Source organism: Hevea brasiliensis, chromosome 18 (genome assembly GCF_030052815.1).
Source record: "Hevea brasiliensis isolate MT/VB/25A 57/8 chromosome 18, ASM3005281v1, whole genome shotgun sequence".
Lineage (NCBI taxonomy): Eukaryota > Viridiplantae > Streptophyta > Magnoliopsida > Malpighiales > Euphorbiaceae > Hevea > Hevea brasiliensis.
In genome coordinates, this window is record NC_079510.1 from 42,468,500 (window position 1) to 42,492,114 (window position 23,615).

The 23,615-nt window shown below is 29.0% G+C and overlaps 3 protein-coding genes and 3 non-coding genes across 9 annotated transcripts; all 6 read left to right on the top strand.

Annotated features, from left to right (window-relative positions):
• The first annotated feature begins 990 nt into the window (after positions 1–990).
• Positions 991–7,678, top strand: LOC110651285 (vacuolar fusion protein CCZ1 homolog B). Of its 2 annotated transcripts, none has more exons than XM_021806570.2 (10): positions 991–1,286; positions 2,217–2,422; positions 3,097–3,190; positions 4,180–4,363; positions 4,610–4,719; positions 5,016–5,111; positions 5,312–5,653; positions 6,120–6,275; positions 6,626–6,855; positions 7,427–7,678. In XM_021806570.2, exons 2-10 carry the CDS (start codon positions 2,241–2,243, stop codon positions 7,455–7,457), a joined length of 1,425 nt encoding a protein of 474 aa, XP_021662262.2. In that variant the 5' UTR covers positions 991–1,286; positions 2,217–2,240; the 3' UTR covers positions 7,458–7,678. The 2 variants fall into 2 exon arrangements, with proteins under 2 accessions (XP_021662262.2, XP_021662260.2); XM_021806568.2 differs by having other exon boundaries at positions 992–1,286; positions 5,312–5,770.
• An 850-nt stretch (positions 7,679–8,528) lies between these two features.
• LOC110651286 (uncharacterized) lies at positions 8,529–11,516 on the top strand. 3 transcript variants are annotated; one of them, XM_021806574.2, is made up of 7 exons: positions 8,569–8,687; positions 9,543–9,613; positions 9,895–9,950; positions 10,099–10,117; positions 10,636–10,713; positions 10,848–10,952; positions 11,057–11,516. In XM_021806574.2, the coding sequence occupies exons 3-7, from the start codon at positions 9,946–9,948 to the stop codon at positions 11,171–11,173; spliced, it is 324 nt and encodes a 107-aa protein (XP_021662266.2). In that variant the 5' UTR covers positions 8,569–8,687; positions 9,543–9,613; positions 9,895–9,945; the 3' UTR covers positions 11,174–11,516. The 3 variants fall into 3 exon arrangements, with proteins under 3 accessions (XP_021662265.2, XP_021662266.2, XP_021662264.2); XM_021806573.2 differs by lacking the exon at positions 9,543–9,613 and having other exon boundaries at positions 8,529–8,687; XM_021806572.2 differs by having other exon boundaries at positions 8,649–9,613.
• Positions 8,792–8,880, top strand: LOC131176236 (small nucleolar RNA Z159/U59). Its single transcript, XR_009146360.1, has one exon. It is a non-coding gene; the product is annotated as a small nucleolar RNA Z159/U59 (small nucleolar RNA).
• Positions 8,990–9,073, top strand: LOC131176235 (small nucleolar RNA Z159/U59). Its single transcript, XR_009146359.1, has one exon. It is a non-coding gene; the product is annotated as a small nucleolar RNA Z159/U59 (small nucleolar RNA).
• Positions 9,502–9,585, top strand: LOC131176238 (small nucleolar RNA Z159/U59). The gene has a single exon (XR_009146362.1). It is a non-coding gene; the product is annotated as a small nucleolar RNA Z159/U59 (small nucleolar RNA).
• Positions 11,517–22,349: 10,833 nt separating the features above from the next.
• On the top strand, positions 22,350–23,615 carry LOC110652046 (vacuolar iron transporter 1). The gene is made up of 4 exons (XM_021807537.2): positions 22,350–22,693; positions 22,771–22,856; positions 22,970–23,084; positions 23,164–23,615. Exons 1-4 carry the CDS (start codon positions 22,455–22,457, stop codon positions 23,459–23,461), a joined length of 738 nt encoding a protein of 245 aa, XP_021663229.2. The 5' UTR covers positions 22,350–22,454; the 3' UTR covers positions 23,462–23,615.

The following is a 23,615-nucleotide window of genomic DNA, read 5'->3' on the forward strand; positions in this document are numbered from 1 at the left end:
TAATTTAAAGTTAAATTTAATAAAATTTAATTATAAAAATAATAAAATAATATATTTTTTTTAAATAGTTTTTTTATCTGAATAAGACTCGATTTATCTCATACACTTATTGGGAATGTTCAATTTAAAATATTTTTAACTTTTGATCAAATTTAACCTATAAGTTTTTATTTATATTCAAATTAATCAAATTAATTAATATATGTTATTTTTTTAATATTTAATTATTTTTTAATATTAAAATATTAATAAAAATATTATTTTTATCATTCAATATTATTAATTAAACTGAAAATATAAAAAAATATCTTTATATTTTCATATAATTAATTAAAATTAAGAATTATTACTATAATTAATTTTAATTATTTAAATGAAAAATATGATTTTATTTCATGATTTTAATTTAAAATTAGAAAATTATAATTAAATAAAACTAAAAATATAAAAATATTATTTTTCCATATTATTTAATTAAATAAAACTAAAAATGTAAAAATATTATTTTTCCTTCCACATAGAAAAAAAATAATATTTTTACATTTTTAGTTTTATTTAATTAAATAATATGGAAAAATAATATTTTTATATTTTTAGTTTTATTTAATTGTAATTTTCTAATTTTAAATTAAAATCATGAAATACAAAAATTATATTTTTTCATTTAAATAATTAAAATTAATTATAGTAATAATTTTTAATTTTAATTAATTATATGAAAATATAAAAATATTTTTTTATATTTTCAGTTTAATTAATAATATTAAATAATAAAAATAATATTATTATTTTTTACTTAAATAATTATACAATATAAAAATAATAATTAAATATTAAAAAATAATACATATTAATTAATTAAATTAATTTAAATATAAATTAAGATTTATAAATTAAATTAAAAATAAACGAAATTAAACTATCCATAAATTGTTCCTCATTCCTTTTTTTAATACATATGAAACGATACATTTATTAAAAAAAAAAAAAGGCGCTTAAACACCGAGGTCAACCGAACTGGCGGTTCCAGCTCAGTACTGCACCTGGCCAAGGCCAGGTCTACCAGTGCCTACCCAGCCAAATCCAATCAACCCAAAAAATGCACAACTACCTAACATTCAAAATTTAGCATCAGGCTCTTAATTCCAATTTTTTAAGTTTTAACCACTCTCCTTAGCCTAAAACACAAATGCGTAATCGGGTGCGAAGCTCCATTTTCTCTCTTCATTGCTTGCATCGATTACGAATCTCAAGCATTTCATCACTTGATTTCCCCTTTATTCCTTGTAAGTCTCTTTATCTTCTAATTATTGCTTGATGTTTCTCCACTAAACAAAATTAAGTCACTGAGAAGCTAAATCGTTATTTCTAACACGGCAGCTACAAGGCAAGAGTTGTGACTAACTCTTTTGATTTCAAGTTATTGGTTTATGGGTTTCGTGTGTTTTTTCATTCTCAGGCTTTCTGGCTAGTAAAAATTGAAAATTTGCCGCGAATTTGATTGAAATGCTATTATGCTTAAGTTCATCAATGTTATTTTTATTTTTGTAGCTTGTGATTGGTGTGCAGTATATCTGAGACTTTTGGACTACTAAATTTATACCTAATTTCATTCGCTCGTATTTTGCTGCTAGATTTCTGAAGTTGCATAATCAGTGTTGCAATGAAGTTGGGAACCACTTAGTGATAAAGAAAATAAGACTGCCCTTCAGAATTCGAATTGTACAGTTACATGCTAGACTATAGGCGTGACATTGAGCTCTGTCTCTCTCTCTCTCACAGTTGGGTTTGTGGAGATTGAATAACTGCTAAATCTGGCTGTTCCCATTTATATTAATTTCTCAATACAGTTTCATTAATTCTAGATATTTCTTTACCAAATCTCATGCTATGACCAAAACTCGATGTCATCCTTATTCATGCGATTACTTTTAGTAGTGGATTAGTGATTTTAGGCCGTTGAAACTCATGATTATGCTAGGATTTACTAACGAGATAATGCTGTGTATTTTGCAATGATGCGATCGAAATTTTTTGGGAGTCTACATGATTATGTACCTTATATATATTTGTTTGCTGATGAATTTACTGTATTCTGCTGTAATGGCATAAAATTTAAAACAATAGTCTTTCTCAATGCTTTACCTCAACTTAGAGTTTAATTTCATTATGTTAGGAGATTATAGGCATCTTAACTCTTATTTTGGTGTTTGTAGGACTTGTGAACTGGAAAAAAAATTATGGGTCTGGCTTCTGTTAACACTGTAATTGAGGACATGCAAATTTGTATATTTGATTTGAGAAGAGGGCAAGAAGAAGGGCGGGAGCTGGACAAGATCTTGTTCTTCTTTCCAGCTGATTCACCCTCCTCAAAAAAGCTTTCTGTTATAGGGCTTGGTGAAGGACTCATCGCATTTACCAGGTAAGTAGCCATTTTGATACCTTGGAGTTATTTGAACAATGATGGTGATAATTTGTGGGGGGAGCCAAAGTACTGATTTTGTATGGTGTAAATATATTTCTAATTATTTTTTTCCTTTCTTCTTTTGGCTGCTGACAAGCTCAAAGCTACAGAGAGTATTAATTTTCATTAACATCATGAAAAGATAGTTGTTTAAAATTGAATGTTTCATGATTAAATTTCTTATGGTGTAATGTATTCAATGTTCCAGCATGAAATCTATACTCGAGAATAAACTGATAAAAAAGGAGAATGATAGAAAATGTTCAAAAGCTTGACTTATGAATTTCTTAGCTTCTAATGCTTTATGTGATTGTTGAATTTTGTTAGCACATATTTGTTATGAGTCTAGCTTAGTTTTCCCCTTTTCTTCAGTTTTGTTGGCATGATTCTAGGATTCTTTCTCTCGCAATTTCATTTTTGTTGAAACTTCTTTTGCTCTCTTGCTATCCTAGTATACATTTTTTCAAACATATGGGCAGATGAATTTGTTTGTCATTTTTGTAACCTACTCTAGGAGTTCTATTTTATTGAATGGTGCCATTATTATTGATACTTTTTTCCCTTCAAATTTTATGGAGCCTTTCAATTTTGCAAAATTAGATGCTTTAACATATAGCATTAATTATATGCAGAATTTTCTCTCCAGAAGCAGCTTGTGAGGTCATAGAAGCTGAGAGGCACTCTCATGTTTTTTATGAGGCAGAGCCTGATATCTGGATGGTGATGGTACAGTATTTGTTCCCTTTTGAACATCTTATAAATGTAGTTTGATTAAATAGTCTTTTGTTACATAACATAGAAGGAAGAAGAGAAGTAATGGTAGGCAGAATGAGGGTCGAGTAGAGAATGTTTTGGAGGGAAATATTTTTGAGGAAGTTAGAGGGAATAATTGAATTAGTTACAGTCAGTTGTGCAACTGCTGTATAAAAGTAAAGATCCTCATCTGTATTGATTCATTCCATTAATAAATCAATAACAGAACTTTTCTCTCTCTCTAATTATACTCTCTTCTCTTCTAAGTCTAATTATCTTCTCATCTACTCTTTATTCTCTAGATATGTTTCAGTCTTTGCATCCAGAGGTTGAATTAGGGTTGATACCTAACATCTTTTTGTAATGACGAATATAAATGTTGATTGCTTGCTGCTTTGCCTCATTTTGACCTCTCTTACTTTATATTGTTCTTTTATAGATCTTGTTGTATTCACTCCTTAAAAAAATCAATATAGTGAAAAATCAAAATAAATAAATAAAAAGAGAAATCAATTTAGTGATAGATTCTTTCTTATCAATTTGTAAGTTGTGTGCACTCAAATTTTAGGATCTGAATATGATGAGCTGGTTTACATCATCTTAGCAATTATAAACCTGCATGTTTCTCATAGAAAAGGTTCCTTTAACATTTTATTCCGACGATTATCTTCAGCTCTGTGCAAGGATGTACATGTGCTCTATAACAGGAAACATTTAGATGTATTCTTGTTTGCTTGAGGTACACATTCCATGTGGTTGACAGATATCACTATTTTGTTTTGGAGAATGTTGCAGTGAAGCTGTGTAAATGTTGTGCATTCCCTTTTATGGATGTTTTCCTTATTTACAATAAATAAATATATATCTTGGTCTATGTGTAAACTATCAGTCCATTGATGTTTGAATACCATAATATCTAAATTAAGTGAAATCACAAAGTTTTTGTCTATATCTTTATTTAGATGATAGAGAAAAGTGTGGAGTCGGAAGCCACATGGCGGATTGATGCATTGAGAGAGATACTTCAGGAAGTTCACTCTCTTTTCATGATGTTTCATGGTTCTATAAGAGCAATGCTTGAGAATGAACCTACTGGAGGACTAGTTCGCTCTCATTTGTACCCTTTCATCATGGATTATCTAAGTGGTAAGATATTATTTGATTGTATACTGACTAGAATTATGCTAATTTAGTTGTGTCTTTACTTCCAAATTTCATTGCAAGTCACTAATTATCAGCATTTCAAGAGCGGTCTCCATTGGATTTGGAACACTGCTGCTCAGGTAATGCTGAAGTTTCTGCATCAAGTGGCATCCATTGATTTGGGCCTCCAGAGTTTTGCTGAAGTTGCTGTATCTTGTACCTTATATGTAACTTTTGTCTTTGGGACAGATTTTCTTGTTGGGAAAAAACTCCACTTACCTTCATTTCGTGACTGTTTAACAAGGCGCAGAACCGTACAGATGCTGACTGTTGGGAGGGAGGCTGCAATTGAAGTTCAGGTTACCCTCTGGGAAATGTTTTTAGTCATTTGCATGTGAAATGCCAAGGCTTATTGTCTATTGAATTATTACATCAACTATTACAAACTTCTTCCTTTTGTTCATTGTTTGTGCATTTCCGAGAGTTTATGTTTAATTTAACATGTTTATACATGCATAGCATCCTCATATAAACTGCAGACTTCAAATTTTTTGTATTTTGAAGTGTTTAATTTTTTTTTTGAAAATTAATTGATTAGAGCTCATTTTAATGTATTAGGGAATATTAATGTTGTTGACTTTGCCTTTTCTGGCAGTTGCTTGTGAGGATACTGGAATCTTGTGCTGGGACAACACCTTGTCACTCATTGATTTTGTTTCAGGACTTGCTTGTGTCCACAACAATTTCTGCAGTATGTTTCGATCTCCAACCCATTTGCTATTTACAGCTTTCTAATTGACATCCTACACAGTTTCTGAGTTGCTCATATTCTTAAAGTTCACTGGATTCTCAAGAATTGAGTGACATTTATTTTGTCATAATTCTGAATGATATTGTGGGGGAAATTTTTTGTGTCAAATACTAACGTTCATTACCATGTTCTGTTGTCAGGATGACACCATAAACTTATTTGCATATTCTGTTCTAAGGTTGACCCCTCGTGCTCTATCCTCTGGAGTAAGTTCCTGGTCCTATTTACTCAAAGGAAATACCGTGTCTCACATAGCCGCAGCATCTACCTTGGCCCATTATGGCTCTGCTTCAGAACATCTTTTTCATTCGCATGGCAATTCTCCTGGCCAAGACAGCAGTTATAATGTTAAAAGACCCTTATGGCATGACAAGTGGTCTAAAGGGAAAGATGGTTTTCTCGTCACTGATGTTTGGGGAAGGGAAATGGATAGCATGATTTCTGCCACCCCAACAATTTGGCTTCAAGAGACTGAAGAAAAAGTATATCTCTGTGCTTATCAGTATAGAGGCCTTACCTTAATCATTCTAATTCCTGTTTCCTCCATTTCTAATGGGGAGCAAGGTGTTTCCCTGTTAAAGCGGCAAGTTCTTGAAAATGTAAGTGCATTCCTGTCTGCATTTAATGTGTTCTGTATGGAGTTCTTCTCAATATTAGTGTTGATGTTGATATAAGTTAGATCATGGTACCTTGTTAATCTCCTAATTGTGATAGTCCATGTTCACATGGTGTACTGCACATAAATTCTAAGTTACCCTTGTTGATTGTTGCCAACCTCTACTTTTGTTTGCTTTCTATGAAATGACGTGTCAGAAGCTCCTGCTGGATATTGGTTGAATTCTGCTTAATGCCCTTATTCTTGCTTTCTCCTTGAATTAATGTTCATGGATTGCAAGGATATCCATCTATTGACTGCACCTTCATTTTCTTTCTTGTTGAATGTGTTAGGCATCACTTAAGATCTTGAAAGTTGAAGAGAAACTATCAAAGGGATGGGGCGGAGAGAATGCTTATCATGTGAAGGGCTATCGCTACTTACTGGTTGATGATGATAGGAATACATCAAGGGCTTCTCCCCCAGTAAAAGCTTCAACCCTGACAAAGGTAAGGCACCCTTTGGTTTTCTTGCAATATATATATATATGTATATGTATATATATATATGTTGAAGCAATTCTAGCTCCGATGCAGCTTTTCTTTAGTGTCAACTTACAGTTGTGTTTAAAATCAGACGTCGAAAGTCAGTTTTCATCATTTAGCTTAAGTAAGAGATCTGCCATCTCCAGGATTTTATCTAGGTTTAAGTCAAAGTTCAGTCAAACTTAAGCCTTGCACAAAGGTTAAATGAATAAAAAAAAAATAAGGTTCTTGGTGAAAATATTTGGGATTTTAACTGATAAGTGCACTGGGGGCTCTGTTGTTGGTATGTTGATAGTTCCCATGGTGTGTTTCAGGAATCTTTACTTGCCATGAGCAAGCTTAGAGAGGAGGTAGATCTCGAAAAAAGAAGAGGAAAACTGGATAGCACAGATCACAAGAAAAATTTGGAAATATGCATTAGAGCAAAAAACAATGCCTGGGTTATTGCTCACACTATGAGAGGCAAGGAGCTTTATATGGTTCTAGAAAAAGCCAATGAAACACTTCTTTATGCCTCTGATGCTGTTGAGAAGTTCAGCAACGGGTAGTGTATTTTCTTTAATGATTCTGTGGTTAACTTTCTTCAATATCATCATTTTTTTTTCATCATGATCATCATTTAACACAACATAATTATTACAATGATATTTGAGAATAGTATACGCACCAGTACTTTATCATTTTCTATGTATTTATAGTGTCTTGTGGGAGATTGAATCCCTCTCTTCCCCTCCAAGAGGGGGAAGGGGGAAAAAGAGATGAATTTTGTGGATTCGTTTAGAATCAGAAGTAAAACTCTCATAATTTGATTTGATTTGCCCAGTCTCCTATACTATTCCTTGTCATATATTGATTTGAAGCCTATTTGTGTATGCCTTTACTTTCTTTTCCATGGGGAGACTGAATTCCGAAATACCATATTTCATACTCATTAATGGATGTCTTTGATTATTATGCAATGAACATTGCTGCTTTTCCCCCCTCTTAAATGAAGAAGGATGGTTTGCTCATTATTTTTACCAGTTTCAGAATTTTACATTTTCACCTTTGTTTTTTTTTTTTTTTTAATTTTTTTTATATCAATTTACTTCAACTTTTTTTGGTGATTTATACAGGTATTGTGGTGGCACCTTTTCATTGGATTAGGAATCGTACGTTCATATTTGTAAGCATATAATCCAGAGTAGGGAAACTGTAATCGTCTCCTGCATTACAGGGACGCGTATGTTCGGCAAATGAACTTCTGTTTCTTCCTTCAATCACTTCCCACGTGTTTGCGTGGGGAGGCCCTTTAGATTTTTGTAAAACAGAAAATCTGCACTATTAATTATATGTACAAGGCAATGACTAATCCGAACATTTTGAGAGATTTGGGTTATACTTTGGCACATTTGTGAAGTCTGGTGCTTAATCCTCTGCAAGGTTGTAAAGGACTGCTAGCGACTAAATTCGTGTGGGGAGAACAGCATCAGTCAAGTTAAGATGTCGAGAATCAAAATTGAAGAAAATAAGGGTAAGGGGGATAAGATTTTTCGCCCTCTCCTCAACTTCTTGTACAAACGATCTCAAATCATAAAGAATGTGTTTGAAAAGGTTTAAGAATGAAACAATTCAATTTAATTAAATTATATTTCATCAATTTTTTATATTTAAAACTTTTAAATTATTAATTTTTTTTTAAATTACCTTAAAAAGAAATAAACTTATGTAAAAGTGGCATTTTTAAAAAAAATTTATTTCATCATATTTATTTCTTTATAAATAAAAGCCAAATAAGAATATTTATTTAGCATTTCATTATTTGTAATAATAAAAATTAAATAAATCCTTTATTTTAAAATGATTTCAAATACGCAATATTATTTATTAGAAAGTCATTTAAATTAATATTTTAATATAATATAATATAATTTTATTACCAGCGTCATTTCAAACTGGGTGAGAATATAAATCCTTAATTTCTCAAAAATTATTAGTGATATTAATCATCAATAAAACAAAACATTATTAAATTTTTTAATATATTTTGCGGGCGTGAAAATTAATTATTGAAGTATTTTCTATTTTATCTTTTTGTGTTTTATAAAGATGACAGATTCCCTCAAATATATAACTTTTGGCTTAATTTCTTCCAAAAATGATGTTTGTCAACTATCATTGAGGAAGGAAGACATAAAGCGGCTTGGTGAAACAGAGCCCAAACCCAACACACAGGGGCTTTGATGAAAATGCCCATGATATAAAATGGCCGGAGGCTAGGGTTTTGCGGTGAAATCACCGCCAAACTCCACACAAGCGGCACTATAAAAATGCCGTCTAGTTCCCTTTTCGTGGATCTGAGCTGCTAGTCTCTTGCTCGTGCAAGCTAAAACCCAGGTATACTTGTATTTTTAGCTGATTAGTACTCTTGTTTTAGTGATGGGAACATGTGATTATGATTTTAAGTTTTGATAATGCTGTTTTTTATATGAATTATATATGTCTCTACTGATGATGTATAGCTTAAAACTTTCGTTCTTCTGAGAAATTACCCATGTGGAATTCATATGGAGACCTGAACTGAAGAGACATCTTGTGATTTTTTTTTTCCCTCTTGGCTTACCAGTAATTGGGTTTTTGAGTGGTCTGATTATCATCATATAAAATGTTTAAAACGATTGTCAAATGATTTTTGTGTGGCCTCTGAGGATGATGAGTAGAATACTTTCGTTCTTCTGAGATGTTCCATGCGGAAACCTTTTGGAGACCTGAACTGAAGAGGCTTGATTCTGATTTCTATGTTGAAAATCTGGACTATTTGACCTTTCTTTTTAGTACATTTCTAGCTTATATTCTATATTTTTATTACATTTTTAGTGCATTTTTTTACTTGAGAATGGAACCTTGTTGAAGATTTGTTGCGGGTTTGGCAATGTGGCAATTGAAGATATTGCCTGTGTTTTTAGGATCGTGTTTTGAAGTAAGACCAACTTTTAAGCCTCCATAGTGTTTGTGTGATCAGTTTTATATTTCTTAATCCATTATATCTCCTCCTTTGTTTGACTATTGAGGACTTGAATTCACTGATTTGTATTGCATGTTTTCATCTAAGAAATTTCAATATAAGATGTAAAATTATCTATTTCGGTCTTGAGTTTCTAGTCATTTTTATTTATTGTTGTTTTAGACATCTAAGATCTTCTTTTTCCCCCTCTCTAATGATGTGGTTTATAAAACTTTCGTTCTCCTGAGCTTAATAATGCTGAAAAATTGTGGAGACCTGAGCTGAAGAGTTTTAAAGAAGATCTTCAATATCTGATCTGGTTAGTTGTTATTTTTATTTTGCAATGATTAGTATCTTGTGAAATATGAAAAAAAATATGCCAACCAAAAGGCAGAATGTAAAACTCCTTTGCCTTTTCATACTGGTGACTTATGATTCTTTGTTGTGTTCATTTTATTTGACATAATTTTCTCCTTTTTCTTTTCAAGTGAAACCCTGGTTCCTATAGATTGATGATTCATTTGCCCTGCTTGATGCACATGTGATTTTAATTGTAAATTTGTTTCTTCTCTAATTAATTATTGCTATTCTTTTGTATAGTGCTGGGGATATTTGTTGAAGAGAACTTAAAAAGAACCAAGTCCTTTCAAGATGAGGTACTGATTGATAGTTGAGCTGTTTTATTCTACCTCTTCGTTTCAGGTTTTTCTGTTTCAGGAGTAATAGTTGAGCTGTTTATTTACCTACTTGCTAACTATCATTTGTTCTATTTTCTGTTCCTACCTTTTTTTTTTCCTCTTTTAGCCGGCCAATGGAGGAAGAGGTATGATGTTTTCCGTCTCTGATCTTCTGTATACTGCTCTTATTTGTTCTAATTTTTTTCATTGTTTTTTTTATTTAATGCAGCTATAATGGCTAGGTTTTCTGAATCACATGTTTAGATTTTTCAAGAAATTATTTGCTTGTCAAATTTTTTATGTGATAGTTGTGAATGATTCTCATTTTATGATTTTTTTTTTTTACTATTTGTGTTAGATCCTTTCCTAGTTCTTAGTTTATGCTGTTGTGGTGTTTTTCTTTGCTGTGATAATCTGGGAACTTAAAGCAGCTTGTTTTTTTGTTATTCACAACAGTCTCTCTCTCTCTCTCTCTCTCTCTCTCTCAGTATTTTTTGTTTGTAAGCAAAACTAACTATAGATTGTGAAATTTATGATCCAAGGATTTTCATTATTAAAATTATAGATTCCATCAACAATAAATTATTGTTCTTTTGTTATAATCCTTGATAGCACGAAGTTAATGCTGGTCATTGTCATCTGTTATGTGTGGTAATTGCTGCAGGGTAGCAAGAATGAGGAGGAGGAGTTCAATACAGGACCCCTTTCAGTACTCATGATGAGTGTCAAAAATAACACACAGGTAATGTTAAGTCATATAGTACTCAATTTTTGAGTGTGGGCTACCGTGTGTGGGATGCCCCTTGTACTAATTTGAACCAGTCTAACCATCATGGTTTTTCACTTAAATTTGATTTGTCTTGTCACACTTGATAGGTGCTCATTAATTGTCGGAACAACAAAAAACTTCTTGGTCGTGTTAGAGCCTTTGATCGACATTGCAACATGGTTCTTGAAAATGTAAGGGAGATGTGGACTGAGGTTGGTTTTAATTAATACTCGAGCCTATATATGTCTGTATCTACATTTAGATACTGCTCTTTTTATCTTATCGGTCATAAAATGCAAGGATTATTTCTGTTTAGGTGCCAAAGACAGGGAAGGGCAAGAAAAAGGCCTTGCCAGTGAACAAGGACAGGTTCATTAGTAAGATGTTTCTCCGTGGAGATTCTGTAATCATTGTTCTTAGGAATCCTAAGTGAGGGAGAGTTGCCTTTGAAATGAACAGATCTTGTGATGATGAGTATATCAACGTATATCAACGTATCAGAAATGGATATTGGCTGCTTTTATTGTCACAGCAATACTCGGTTTTTGGCAGCCTTTCAGATTTCCAGTCAGAATTTCATATTGGCTAAAAAACCAAATTGAGTTTCTCTGTGTGGTTAGTAGTTAACTTGTAGCCTTTGAATGAACACGACCGGTGTTGAGTAGTTACAGTGGCTACCCTTGTTAAGTTGCAATTAGTTTGTTAATGACATTGTATCTGCAAATCGTTGTTATTTATTCTCTTCTTTAATTGAAAGATAATTTCATTGATATCAAGATTAGTCCAGTCGCTTCAAATTACTGATAAAAGTTACAATTATGTTAGCTGAAGTAGGTTTTGATATGGAGGTCAGATGCTTGCAATATTGAGATCATATGGACAAGTATGAAGCCTGATGGAAGTCCGTTCCTGCACTCTGGGGAAGGATGTGTTCGTCTTATCCTTTTTCTTTTTTTTTTTTTTGAGACTTAACGCTTTAAAAAGCCGTGCATGATTAACGTATTATCGAGTTGAAGCTTGCCGGTATGTGGACTTGAAATTGTAAGTGTAGACGCATTGGATCTCATATGTTTTCTTGCCACCAGAGGAGCCTATTATGTGTTACGTAAGCAACCCAATTCCCAATGTAAAATTCTGGTAGGGAATAAGAAATGGAATGATCCGTCATAGCCAAGTCATCGCACTCAAGAAAGCCATTGAAAATTATATTCTACGAGTCTGTTTGCTCTATGCCAATGGAAGCACACTGGCTTGTCCTTGTCGAGATCAGGCTTTTGCTCTAAAAAATTGGCGGACCGAACCAGAAAATAAAAGTTCAATCCAAGGAGAGCACTGATTTTTTTTGTTTAATTTAAAAAAATTTTCATCTTAAAAAAATAGAAATAAGTATGATTTTATAAAAATTTAATTATTATTATTATTATTATTTACAAATAAGAGAAGCATAAAATAGAACATAAGTTTATCTAAAGTTACAAAGTCAGAGTAAATTATATAAAAAAATAAAAAGTATTTTAATGAATGAAATGAAATTAAACTTTCTCAATATTTTTTAAAGCAAAAAAAGGAAGAAGGCAAGGTATGAATGGGACTATTGTATATCTGGAGTCCAAGCATGTTCCAGGTTTTTCGGCTACGAAAATAAGGACATGTGAGGAATTTAAAAAAAAAAAAAAAAAAAAAAAAGAATGTGAAGAAAGTTAAAATAAAATCATTTGAAAATTGGAAAAAGTAAGAAGCACGCGTCCTTCACACTTATTCGGAATAAAAAAAAAAAAAGCCGAGAAAAAGGGAAAAAGGTGCAATTCCTAGCATTATTTTAGGACCAAAGCCAACAAAGCATTTGGCTCCACTTCCGCCCACCTTCTTCCACATTGCCTCCAACATTTCCATTGTTCCATTTTTATTTTAACCAAATTCAACGCCTATAATATGAGTGATATATTTTTAATTGTTAAATTAAAATTAAATTATTTTAATCTTACCAAAATAACCATGTACTATATTTATTCATTCATTCATTATTTCTACATCCTCTTTTTTCGAGTCTAAAAGGTTACCATTTGGTTTTTAAATGAGTAGTTCTTATTTTTCCGTATTTACATTTAAAGTGCTGTTCATTAATTTATATATATATATTAAAATTAAACTCATTAAATCATTTTAAAAATCTAATTTTTTTTACATTAATTTAATATATTTAAATTTTTAAATAATAAAATAATTTTCAATATAATCGAATATTAATAGATAAAAACAAACGGCTTTTTTCAAAACAATTAAGATGAATTTATTGATAATAAAAAAGAAGATTTGTAATCTATAAAATTTAATTTTTTAATGCTATTTTTATGTAATTTTATTTTGATTTAAAATAATTGATATTTTATTATTTCTGATGTGGCGTAATTATTTTAGGTTTTATTCAAAGTTGATGTTAAGTGGTAAACAAATATTTTTAAAATAAAATATTATTTTAAATATAATAAAAAATATATTAAATTTAATTTTAAATTAATTTTTAATATTTTAATTAATATATTTAAAAAATGATTTTTTTAATCATAACTTCTGTGAAAACAGTGGTTGCAATAAAAAAAAAAAAAGCCAAAGGAGATGGATTCAATTCATTTCTTCTCTCAATGGGAAAGGAATCACCAATGGTGTGAATGCGTATACTGTTCCAGATACTCAATATTCCTTTTGTTTCCCCCTTCCATATTGGAATTCTCTTTCTTGTAACCTATTTTCCAACTTTGAGAAAATAAAAAAAAAATAATTAAAAAGTAAATATTTTAACATTTTCACATTTAATTCTTGATAAAAATAACTAAATTTCTAAAAATTATTAAAATTTTATTTAATTTTCATCATTCAAATTTTAAAATTTATTTTTTCACTAGTTTATAATTACCATTTAAAATTTAATATTACGACGTCTTTCAACTTTTTCGTAATTTGATTTTAATAATTATTAAATATTAAATAGTGATGAGATTTAGTGGTAATGAGAAGTGACAGCGTATGACTGAAATAATTATATTTGATCAAATGACTCAAAATTTTGATGCATCACGATATTAAAATGAAATTTATAAATATTTGATTATATTGATAAGATTGGATTAAAAAGAAAATAAAGTGTAAGAATGTGTGAATGCGTATATTTTTCTAGATATTCATTATTTTTTCTTTTGCCCCCTGCCGTATCGGAATTCTCTTTCTTGTAAACTCTTTTCCAACCATGAGAAAAAAAAAATAATAAAATAAAAAATAATTTCCAAAAAGTTAAATACTTTCATATTTTTACATTTAAATCTCGGAAAAAATAATTAAATTTCTAAAAATTATTAAAATTTTATGCAATTTTTGTTAATTAAATTTTAAATTTTATTTTTTTCACTAGTTAATTATTACCATTTAAAATCCAATATTACCACATCTATCAACTATTCCATAATTTTATTTTGATAGTTATTGAACATTAAATAGCGATGAGATTTGATAGTAATGAAAAGAGATAGTGCACGACTAAAATAATCATAATTATTAAATGATTTAAAATTTTGATGAATTATGAATATTAAAATGAAATTCATAAGTAGTTGATTATATTGATAAGATTGGATAAGCCAGAGAATGAAGTGTAAAAATGTGTCAAAAAATTAAATTAAATTACAACAAATTTTCAAAATTTCTAGATAAAAAAAAAACCTTGAACGTACTAATATTTTGATGTATTCTCTCTTTTCCTGTTTCATTTAATCAGCGTGATGATTTACTAATTTTCTAAGTTTTATTTAATAATTTAATTTAATAATTTTGTATAAAGTTTATAGGTTATAGATATATAATTTTAATAAAACTTGCCTCTAGCTAATTTATATTTTTCGAACTGAATATTAGAGTAATTAAAAATATTAATTAATATTTAAAAATTTGAGTTAATAATTTTATTAAATTTAAATTTTAATCTTTTAGTTTTTGAAAAGTAGAAAATGATAAGTATTGTGAAGATAATTATATTATTTTTAAAGGTTATATGCTTTTTTTTTTAATTAAAATTTTGTGTCCATCTTTATTAGGGATTTAAATTTGGAGAATTAGGGTTATATTATTTTTTTTCTCTCAATTTGGAGTTATCTAAAAATCGAAATCAAATTAAACTTTTGGTATGATTTTAATTTAATTTTTCAATATTTCGATTTTAGTTCGATTCTATGTAATTTATTTTTATTTCAATTTTAGTTTCAATTTAGATTTTAAAATAATTATATATAATTATTGTCATAAAAAATTATATTTAAATTTTAAAATTATTTGTTAATATACAATATATCATGTAATGCATTTTTAGTCATTTCTTAACTATCTAATTATTAATTATAGGGTATAAATAACGTAATTTAATGTAGTTATAATTAAAATTATTAAGAAAATAAAAAAAAAGATAATATTGCATTATAGAATTTATAATTACAATACATATAATAATTCTGATATATTACAATTTTCATTATATATAAATATAATTATATTAAAAGTATATAATATATTTTAAAATATAAAAAATAATATTTAATTTATTTTTAATTTAATACGAGTTTGACACAGTAAAATAAATTTAATTTTAATATAATTCTTACGAAATAATATGATAATTTAGTTCAGTTTGAAATTTCAATAAATAAGTAGGTAAATTATTAGGTGCATATAGTATATGTGTATTTTCACTCATAAATAATAAATTTTATTTTAATTTTATAATATAATTATTTTTATTTAAATACATAAGAATAATGATGGTAAAAGGTAAAGTACTCGTAAAAATCAATATATTCAAATTCGATTAATATTCTCAAAACTCGAACCCATTTTAAGCCCAATTAAAATTTATTCTAAACTACCTGAATTCCTCCCAAATCCAATTATTATTATCCGAAAAATACATGAACCTGTTTAATTTTATATATTTTAATTAAAAATTCAAATAAAAAAGTATTTTTAATAATAACCTATATTTTAAAATTTAATAATTCTATAAAATATTTTAATTTTATTTTATATAAAATAAAATATATAAAAATATTTAAATATTAATATAATAATATATATTTTATATTTAATTAAATATTTATATAAATGAATTTAAATAATTGATACTGAATATATAAAATTCAAACTCATTAAAAGTATTAAATTTTAAATTTTAACCTATCTCAAATCTGATTATATATACTAATTAAACATGTTTTATTATAATTTAATCAAATGAGTACCCTAAAAACTCGACGTTACTGTCTCTACTCGAGTGTACGCTATAATTTCCTAAACTAAGCATACTCTATTACTCTATGGAGAATTATTAGTCATAGGAAGCGCGAAGACTTGGAAGAGGAATAAAGCAGGAGAGAGAGAGAGTTCTTATCTTCTTCGCGACTGCAAAAATGTCAGGGAGAGTGGGGTGGGTGGAGACACTCCATATGGAATTCATAAAGTTCCACCAGCCATTCACTTTTCTTGTTCTTTATTCTGAGGGGCGTGTGGTTGCCACAGGCATCGGATAGCAAATCCAATCAGTACACTCATTGCCAAATGCATCAAGCCTACTCTTTTAGTGTTTCTCACACCCACAGGTTTCTTATTCAGATTCCACTAGACATTGTTTTCTCCTTATTAATTATTTAATTACATGATGATCTCGATTTCATTATGTTAAAATAATGGCTCAACAGCTACTCTAATTGTTATATTTATATAAAACTTGTAATTAACTATATGACATTTTCTATGATCTTTTTTCAAGAATCCGAACTACTTCATAATTGATGATACCTGCTCTATTAGGTTTGTGATAGTTCATTATTTGGACCACAGTTTACCAAAATTCAGTAGGCAGGAATAATTATCAATAAGATTCATTAAATTAGTTTGAAAGTTAATTAATGTTTAACCAAAAGGTTTAGCTCCAGTGCAGACATACCCTTAACTTCTTGATATATATATATATATATATATATATATATATATTCATTAATTGTTGTTTATTAATTGTTGTTTTGCTTCCTAATAGCTTGACTCTCCATAGATCAATAATGATGGTTAACATTACCTCCGGTCACTTTTATCTGTAACTTTTCAAAAATAATTTTATTCAAATTATCTATCATTTAGAAAAAAAATATTAATTATTTTTTTTAATTTTATTTTTATCTCTATTAAGCACAATAATTATTTTTATAATTTTTTATAACTCATTTTATCATTTATCTCTCTCTTAATTAGGTGAGATAAAAAATAATTTAGTTAAATTATAAAAAATTTTATTATAACTTAGATAATTTAACCTTTTTAATCAATGTATAAAAATTTTAAATTTTAAACAATAAATAAAAGTAAACGGAGATAACAGAATTTAAATATTTTAATTTATAATTATTTATTATTTTTTTTAGTTTAAAGAATGTGAGGATATATATAAAGAATACACATGAAACATGAAGAATAATTAAAAAGGAAGGAGGGAGGGGCCAGTGGATGTAATCATTTTCTTAGATAAGGCAGATGGATATTTATGACGAAGATCAATAGTAATGATTCTCCAGGAAAGCAGATGTTCATTTTTCTCTCCTCTCCCTTCTTCACTACCCATGAGCAGGCTGATCTGTGTAAAGGAGCCAAACGCATAGTGGAATACAGAGCCAGCGCCTGGTAGCTAATACGTAATCCAAATTCACCACATGCCAGTTTGTGGAATGGACATGAATGACAATGCCCATTGGTGTAAGTCATCATCGTTTGTCTACTTTCCTCAACACTATGCTTTGCGATACAGAAAATTAGACAACTTGAAACTTTTATTCATTTTTTATTGATTTGGCGTGATTGGAATCCAACTAATAATTTCATAGTGTTAGTAAATAATATTAATATTAATTTTATTCGCTTCATTTTTTTTATATAATTTGTTTCAATTGGGAATTAAACTCAAGATTTCACAGTTATAATGGTGATTGTAGTGTTATTGAATTAAAATTTATTGATTTTTAATCAATTTAATGTTAATTTTTTTTTTGAAATATCAGTTTACAATCTTAATCTAGAAGATAAATATAGATACTAATTTAAACAAGATTAGAGCTGGTCATCCTCCACTACTAAAGAACAAATAAGTAGACAAAAAATAAAAAGCAAGGCTTGTGCCAGCCACACGTGGATATGTCACTTTGTACCGACCTTTACCTTTTAAAGAAACTATATTCTTTCTTGGATAATTGTTGACAATCATTCCTAAAACATTATAATCATTCAATTTAAAAATATAACATAAAACTTTATCAACTTTCAAATTTTATACAGTAAAATCTCTCTAACCTCTAATTACTCATTTTTCAGTTAGACGCTGACATAGACAGTTTCAGGACGAAACTTGATCAGTATTTCTTTTTTCTCTTTTAAATCATGCGTAAATTGAATCATTCTTCTCTCTATAAACAGAATAATTTTTCACGTATAGAGAGAATAATTTTATACTTTGCATAAGAAAAGACAGAGAAATATTGACCAAGCACCTTGTGGGAGCTATTCACATCAGTTTCTAATTGAAAAATCAATAATTAAAAGTTAGAATAATTTTATTATATAAAATTTGAAAGTTTAGGGAATTTTATATTATATTTTAAAGTTAAAAGATTGTAATGTTACAATCACATAAGTTCAGGGACAATTATTGAAATTTATCCATTCTTTCTTTCAAAATTCTTCCTTTTCTTTCTTTCAAAATTCTTCCTTTTTTTAGCGGACCTGTGCCACTCACACCCCAATAGAATCTTGTGAACGTGACCTGTCTATTTCCAATTTTTTTATTTTTGGAAATTGCATAAAAAAAATTATAATTTCACCCATTTTTTATTTTAAAGTCTATGATTTACTTTATGATAAAGTGATATTATAAAATTTTACACTGTTATCAGAAAATAATTTTTCATCATTCGTCATTAAAATGCCGATGACGTGACTAAAAATCTGCTGATGTGAAAATAAAAAATATTTTAAAAATATTATTTTAATGTTATTTTAATATTTTTAAATAAAATAAAATAGTGCATCTTAAAAAAAAAACAAAGTATTTTGCTTTGCTCCTGAATCTTGCTATTCACACACAAGCGAATGCCAATTTCATCAATTCACAGCATTGCCGTCCAAGAGATTATTTAGTAGTTCATTTGGAGAAGGGACATTTAATTTTTCTTGAGTATAACTCAAAACCTTGTAATGTATTCAAAGTCACCCCATGTTCAAGAACTTTTAGTGTTGCTTCTTCTTCGTAATACCAAGCATCTACAAGCACTGAAAATATATTAATAAATAACTTCTTACTCTCAATCTATAGCTTGTAGGGAAAAATAACATGTATGCAATGAAAATCTAACAAAATAAATAATTCTTTGTTGTCGACTTTTCATTAGCATCAAGGCAAAAACAAACACAGTAGCATTCATCATAAGTGAATAAATTTTAACAACCATTCTTGATATTATCTAGTTATAACATTACAGTCTCTCAACTTAAAAATATAATATAAAATCTCATCAACTTTCACATTTTGCACAGTAGAATTCCTCAAACCTTTAATTACCGGTTTTTCAATTAGAAGCTGACTTAGACAGTTACAACATGGAACTTAGTCAGTATTTCTCTTTTCTCTCTCAAACCATGTGTAAATTGAATCATTCCTCTCTCTATAGACAAAATAAATTTTCACGTGTTGAGAGAATAATTTTACACTTTGCATAAGAGAGGAGAGAGAAATGTTGATAAAACACCATGTGGGAGCTGTTCACATCAGTTTCTAACTGAAAAATCAATAATTGAAAGTCAGAAAAATTTTACTGTGTAAAATTTAAAAGTTTATGGGGTTTTATATTATATTTTAAAGTTAAATTACTGTAGTGTTACAACCACATAAATTTAGGGACAGTTGTTGAAATTTATCCATTCTTTCTTTCAAAATTCTTCCTTTTTTTAGTGGACCTGTGCCACTCACACGGCCAATAGAATCTTGTGAACGTGACTTGTCTATTTCCAATTTTTTTATTTTTGGAAATTGCATAAAAAAAAAATTATAATTTCACTCATTTTTTACTTTAAAGTCTGTGATTTACTTTATGATAAAGTGATATTCTAAAATTTTACACTATTATAAAAAAACAATTTTTCATCATTCTTCGTTAAAATGCTGATGACGTGACTAAAAATTTACTGATGTGAAAATAAAAAATATTTTAAAAATATTATTTTAATGTTATTTTAATATTTTTAAATAAAATAAAATAGTGCATCTTAAAAAAAAAATAAAGTTTTTTGCTTTGCTCCTGAATCTTGCTATTCATACACAAGCGAATGCCAATTTCATCAATTCACAGCATTGCTGGCCAAGAGATTATTTAGTAGTTCATTTGGAGAAGGGACATTTAATTTTTCTTGAGTATAATATTGTTCAAAGCCTTATAATGTATTCAAAGTCACCCCATGTTCAAGAACTTTTAATGTTGCTTCTTCTTCATAGTACAAAGCAACTATAAGCACTGAAAATATATTAATAAATAACTTCTTACTCTCAATCTACAGCTTGCAAGGAAAAATAACATGTATGCAATGAAAATCTAACAAAATAAATAATTTTTTGTTGTCAACTTTTCATTAGCATCAAGGTAAAAAAAAAACACAGTAGCATCCATCATAAGTGAATAAATTTTAACAACCATCATTGAACTTATCTAGTTACCAACATCACTGTCTTTCAACTTAAAAATATAACATAAAATCTCATCAACTTTCACATTTTACACAGTAGAATCCCTCAAATCTCTAATTATCAGTTTTTCAGTTAGAAGCTGACCTGGACAGTTTCAGCATGTAGCTTAGTCAGTATTTCTCTTTTTTCTCTCAAATCATGTGTAAATTGAATCATTTTCTTCTCTATAGACAGAATAATTTTTCACATGTAGAGAAGATAATTTTACACTTTGCATAAGAGAGAAGAGAGAAATATTGATAAAACACCATGTGGGAGCTGTTCAGATCAGTTTCTAATTAAAAAATTAATAATTGAAAGTCAGAGGAATTTTACTATGTAAAATTTGAAAGTTTAGAGGAGTTTTAAGTTACATTTTAAAATTGAAAAACTGTGTGTTATAATCATATAAGTTCAAAGACAATTGTTAAAATTTATTCATCATAAGTTGGTGAATAAAGTCCAAGGGAGTTTTAGAGTCATGTGCTTGCATAACTAAGTGTCCAAAACAAATTAGTAATCAATGCACAATTATTATGGTAGTTTCCCCTACATTGCACAATTACATTCTAATTGCAAATTGAAAAGCTTTAAAAAATTTGAACATAAAAAGAAAGGTGAAATATTAGTTACCTTTAAAGCTTTTTTCTTGCAACATATCTGTTAATGTTGTACAATCATTTATAAATGAAATTTCATGGTTGGTGCTGTATAGTAAAATAACTGAGCTTTAGAGTTCAACTACATGTTTACTTCCAAAATCATTAATAAATGGAATTTTATTGTACAATCATGTGCAAGTGTGTGGTGAAACTGATGATGAGACTTGAAATATGTATATTCTCCTCCTAATTTTAGGGAGATAAAGGCTGTAAGTTGTATAGATGCTAGCCATTGACAGCATATGCGTGCTTTGTTTTTTTATGAGAAAAAATAGAGTATAATAGAGGGCATAGCATTCAACAGTCCTGAATGTAGCAAAACATGCAGCCGCATGGTATTTTTTTATAATTTTTCATTTATTTTTTTTTTTAAAAAGTTTAGGTGTTGAGGACTATTAATTCCTAGTCAAATCCTACTACCAACATTATTGAGCACATACAATTAATCTTTTGAGAAATAATTGTGGAGTTCAACAGATTACCCATAAGAGGAATTATTAATAATGATTTGTGTTTCTTAATATGAATTAAAACTAAATAAATATAATTAATCTTAAAATTGATCAAATTATTTGATATTTTAGTTTATTTTGATTTATTTGTAAAAATATTACAAAAGATAGACTAAAAATAAGAGTTAAAAAAGAGAAGACTAGCTCTTTTGTATAATACCTAACATTAAAAAAAGGGGAAATTATATAATAGTCTTGGTGTACCAGGTCAAAGAAATGATTTGGTGCATTAGACTAAACAGAAAATAACACGTCAACTATAAAAAGGTTAGTCAGAAATTTATCATAAAAATAAAATAATTTTCTGTCAAGTAATACTTATGATGTGTCGTATTATTATTGGTTAGATGTATCACATTACCTGATGACGTTGTACACCAGGACTATTGTATAATTTCTCAAAAAAAACTTATTTAACCTAATTTTATATAAGAAAAAAGTTAATAAACTTTAATTAAAAAATATTAAAATATAAAGTTGTTTTCAGCATAGAGTACGCAATTTGGGTTGAAATCAAAAAAACTAAAAATAAAATAAAATATTTGAACATAACTTTCTTAGATTAGTATATTTATCGTTTTCTTTTCAATGGAATCTACCAAAAACCTGCCTTGTTTCAATAATGTGCATAGAGACACGGCCATTAGTTTCAAATCCTTTCATTTTTCCTTCTATATATATGCCTCAATTCTCATAACTTCATTCCAAGAAAGACACAGACAGAGCATCTGTAGAAAATTTTTGATGGCAGAAAATGGGTATGCTGATCTAGAGAAGCAGAAATTGCTTCTACAACAACACGAAGAGAAACACTTCACGTCTAGTGAGATTATCCGTGACATCATTATTGGAGTCTCTGATGGTCTCACCGTCCCTTTTGCCCTCGCCGCTGGCTTGTCCGGAGCCAATGTCACATCAAGCATCATTCTTATCGCTGGCATTGCTGAAGTTGCTGCCGGTGCCATCTCCATGGGGCTTGGAGGGTATATTAATTCTTTACAACTGTTTATTTTTTTTTTCTTTTTAACATCAGAGATTCTTGAAAAGGGAAAGAATGCAGGTACCTTGCAGCCAAAAGTGAAGCTGACCACTACATGAGGGAACTGAAACGAGAACAAGAAGAGATCATCAGCGCCCCTGATATAGGTTTACAGATGCTTCCTTTATTATTTCCATCATCATTTTTAGTTTTATGAACAGAAAAAAATTAAAAAAAAAAAAAATTATGTTTTGGGATTCTTACATAAATCTCTCTGCAGAGGCTGCTGAATGTGGAGAAATATTAGCTGGGTATGGAGTTGAGCCACATGAATATGAGCCTGTGGTCAATGCTTTGAGGAGGAACCCTCAACATTGGCTTAATTTCATGATGAAGTAAATCTTTATGATTTTATCTTTATATTTATTAATTTAGTATTTCAATGAAATTAATAAGAACGTAGTGTTAATGCAGGTTTGAACTAGGACTGGAGAAACCAGACCCAATGAGAGCATTACAGAGTGCATTAACAATTGCCACATCTTACATAATAGGTGGATTGATACCTCTTTCACCATACATGATCCTTCCAGTTGCTAAAGACGCCGTGATTGCATCAGTTCTAATAACGATTCTGGCATTACTAATATTTGGGTTCATTAAGGGTCACTTTACTGGTGATCAATCCTTCAAAAGTGCCATCCAAACTGCCTTCATAGGAGCCATGGCTTCCGCTGCTGCTTATTCCATAGCTAAGGTTTTCCGAGTTTGATTTCTCCAATATTTCCTTTTCTTTCTTTACTCTTTAATCTATCTGGACTTTGGCTTTGTATTCCCAATATTATTAAGTACTATTTACTGTTTAGGTACTGTTAATTATCTGATTCCCAGATTGTTTATATCATTGCTGCAATTATGTTTTTCTT

Excerpts from the sequence above, each read along its gene's own strand:
- LOC110651285 (XM_021806568.2), top strand. The coding sequence starts at position 2,241 with ATGGGTCTGGCTTCTGTTAACACTGTAATTGAGGACATGCAAATTTGT. Across the intron at positions 5,112-5,311 it reads TGTCCACAACAATTTCTGCA|GATGACACCATAAACTTATT; the intron begins GTATGTTTCGAT and ends TTCTGTTGTCAG. Across the intron at positions 6,276-6,625 it reads AAGCTTCAACCCTGACAAAG|GAATCTTTACTTGCCATGAG; the intron begins GTAAGGCACCCT and ends GGTGTGTTTCAG.
- LOC110651286 (XM_021806573.2), top strand. Across the intron at positions 10,714-10,847 it reads GTGTCAAAAATAACACACAG|GTGCTCATTAATTGTCGGAA; the intron begins GTAATGTTAAGT and ends CACACTTGATAG. Across the intron at positions 10,953-11,056 it reads TAAGGGAGATGTGGACTGAG|GTGCCAAAGACAGGGAAGGG; the intron begins GTTGGTTTTAAT and ends ATTTCTGTTTAG.
- LOC110652046 (XM_021807537.2), top strand. The coding sequence starts at position 22,455 with ATGGCAGAAAATGGGTATGCTGATCTAGAGAAGCAGAAATTGCTTCTA. Across the intron at positions 22,694-22,770 it reads ATCTCCATGGGGCTTGGAGG|GTACCTTGCAGCCAAAAGTG; the intron begins GTATATTAATTC and ends GAAAGAATGCAG. Across the intron at positions 22,857-22,969 it reads CATCAGCGCCCCTGATATAG|AGGCTGCTGAATGTGGAGAA; the intron begins GTTTACAGATGC and ends ATCTCTCTGCAG.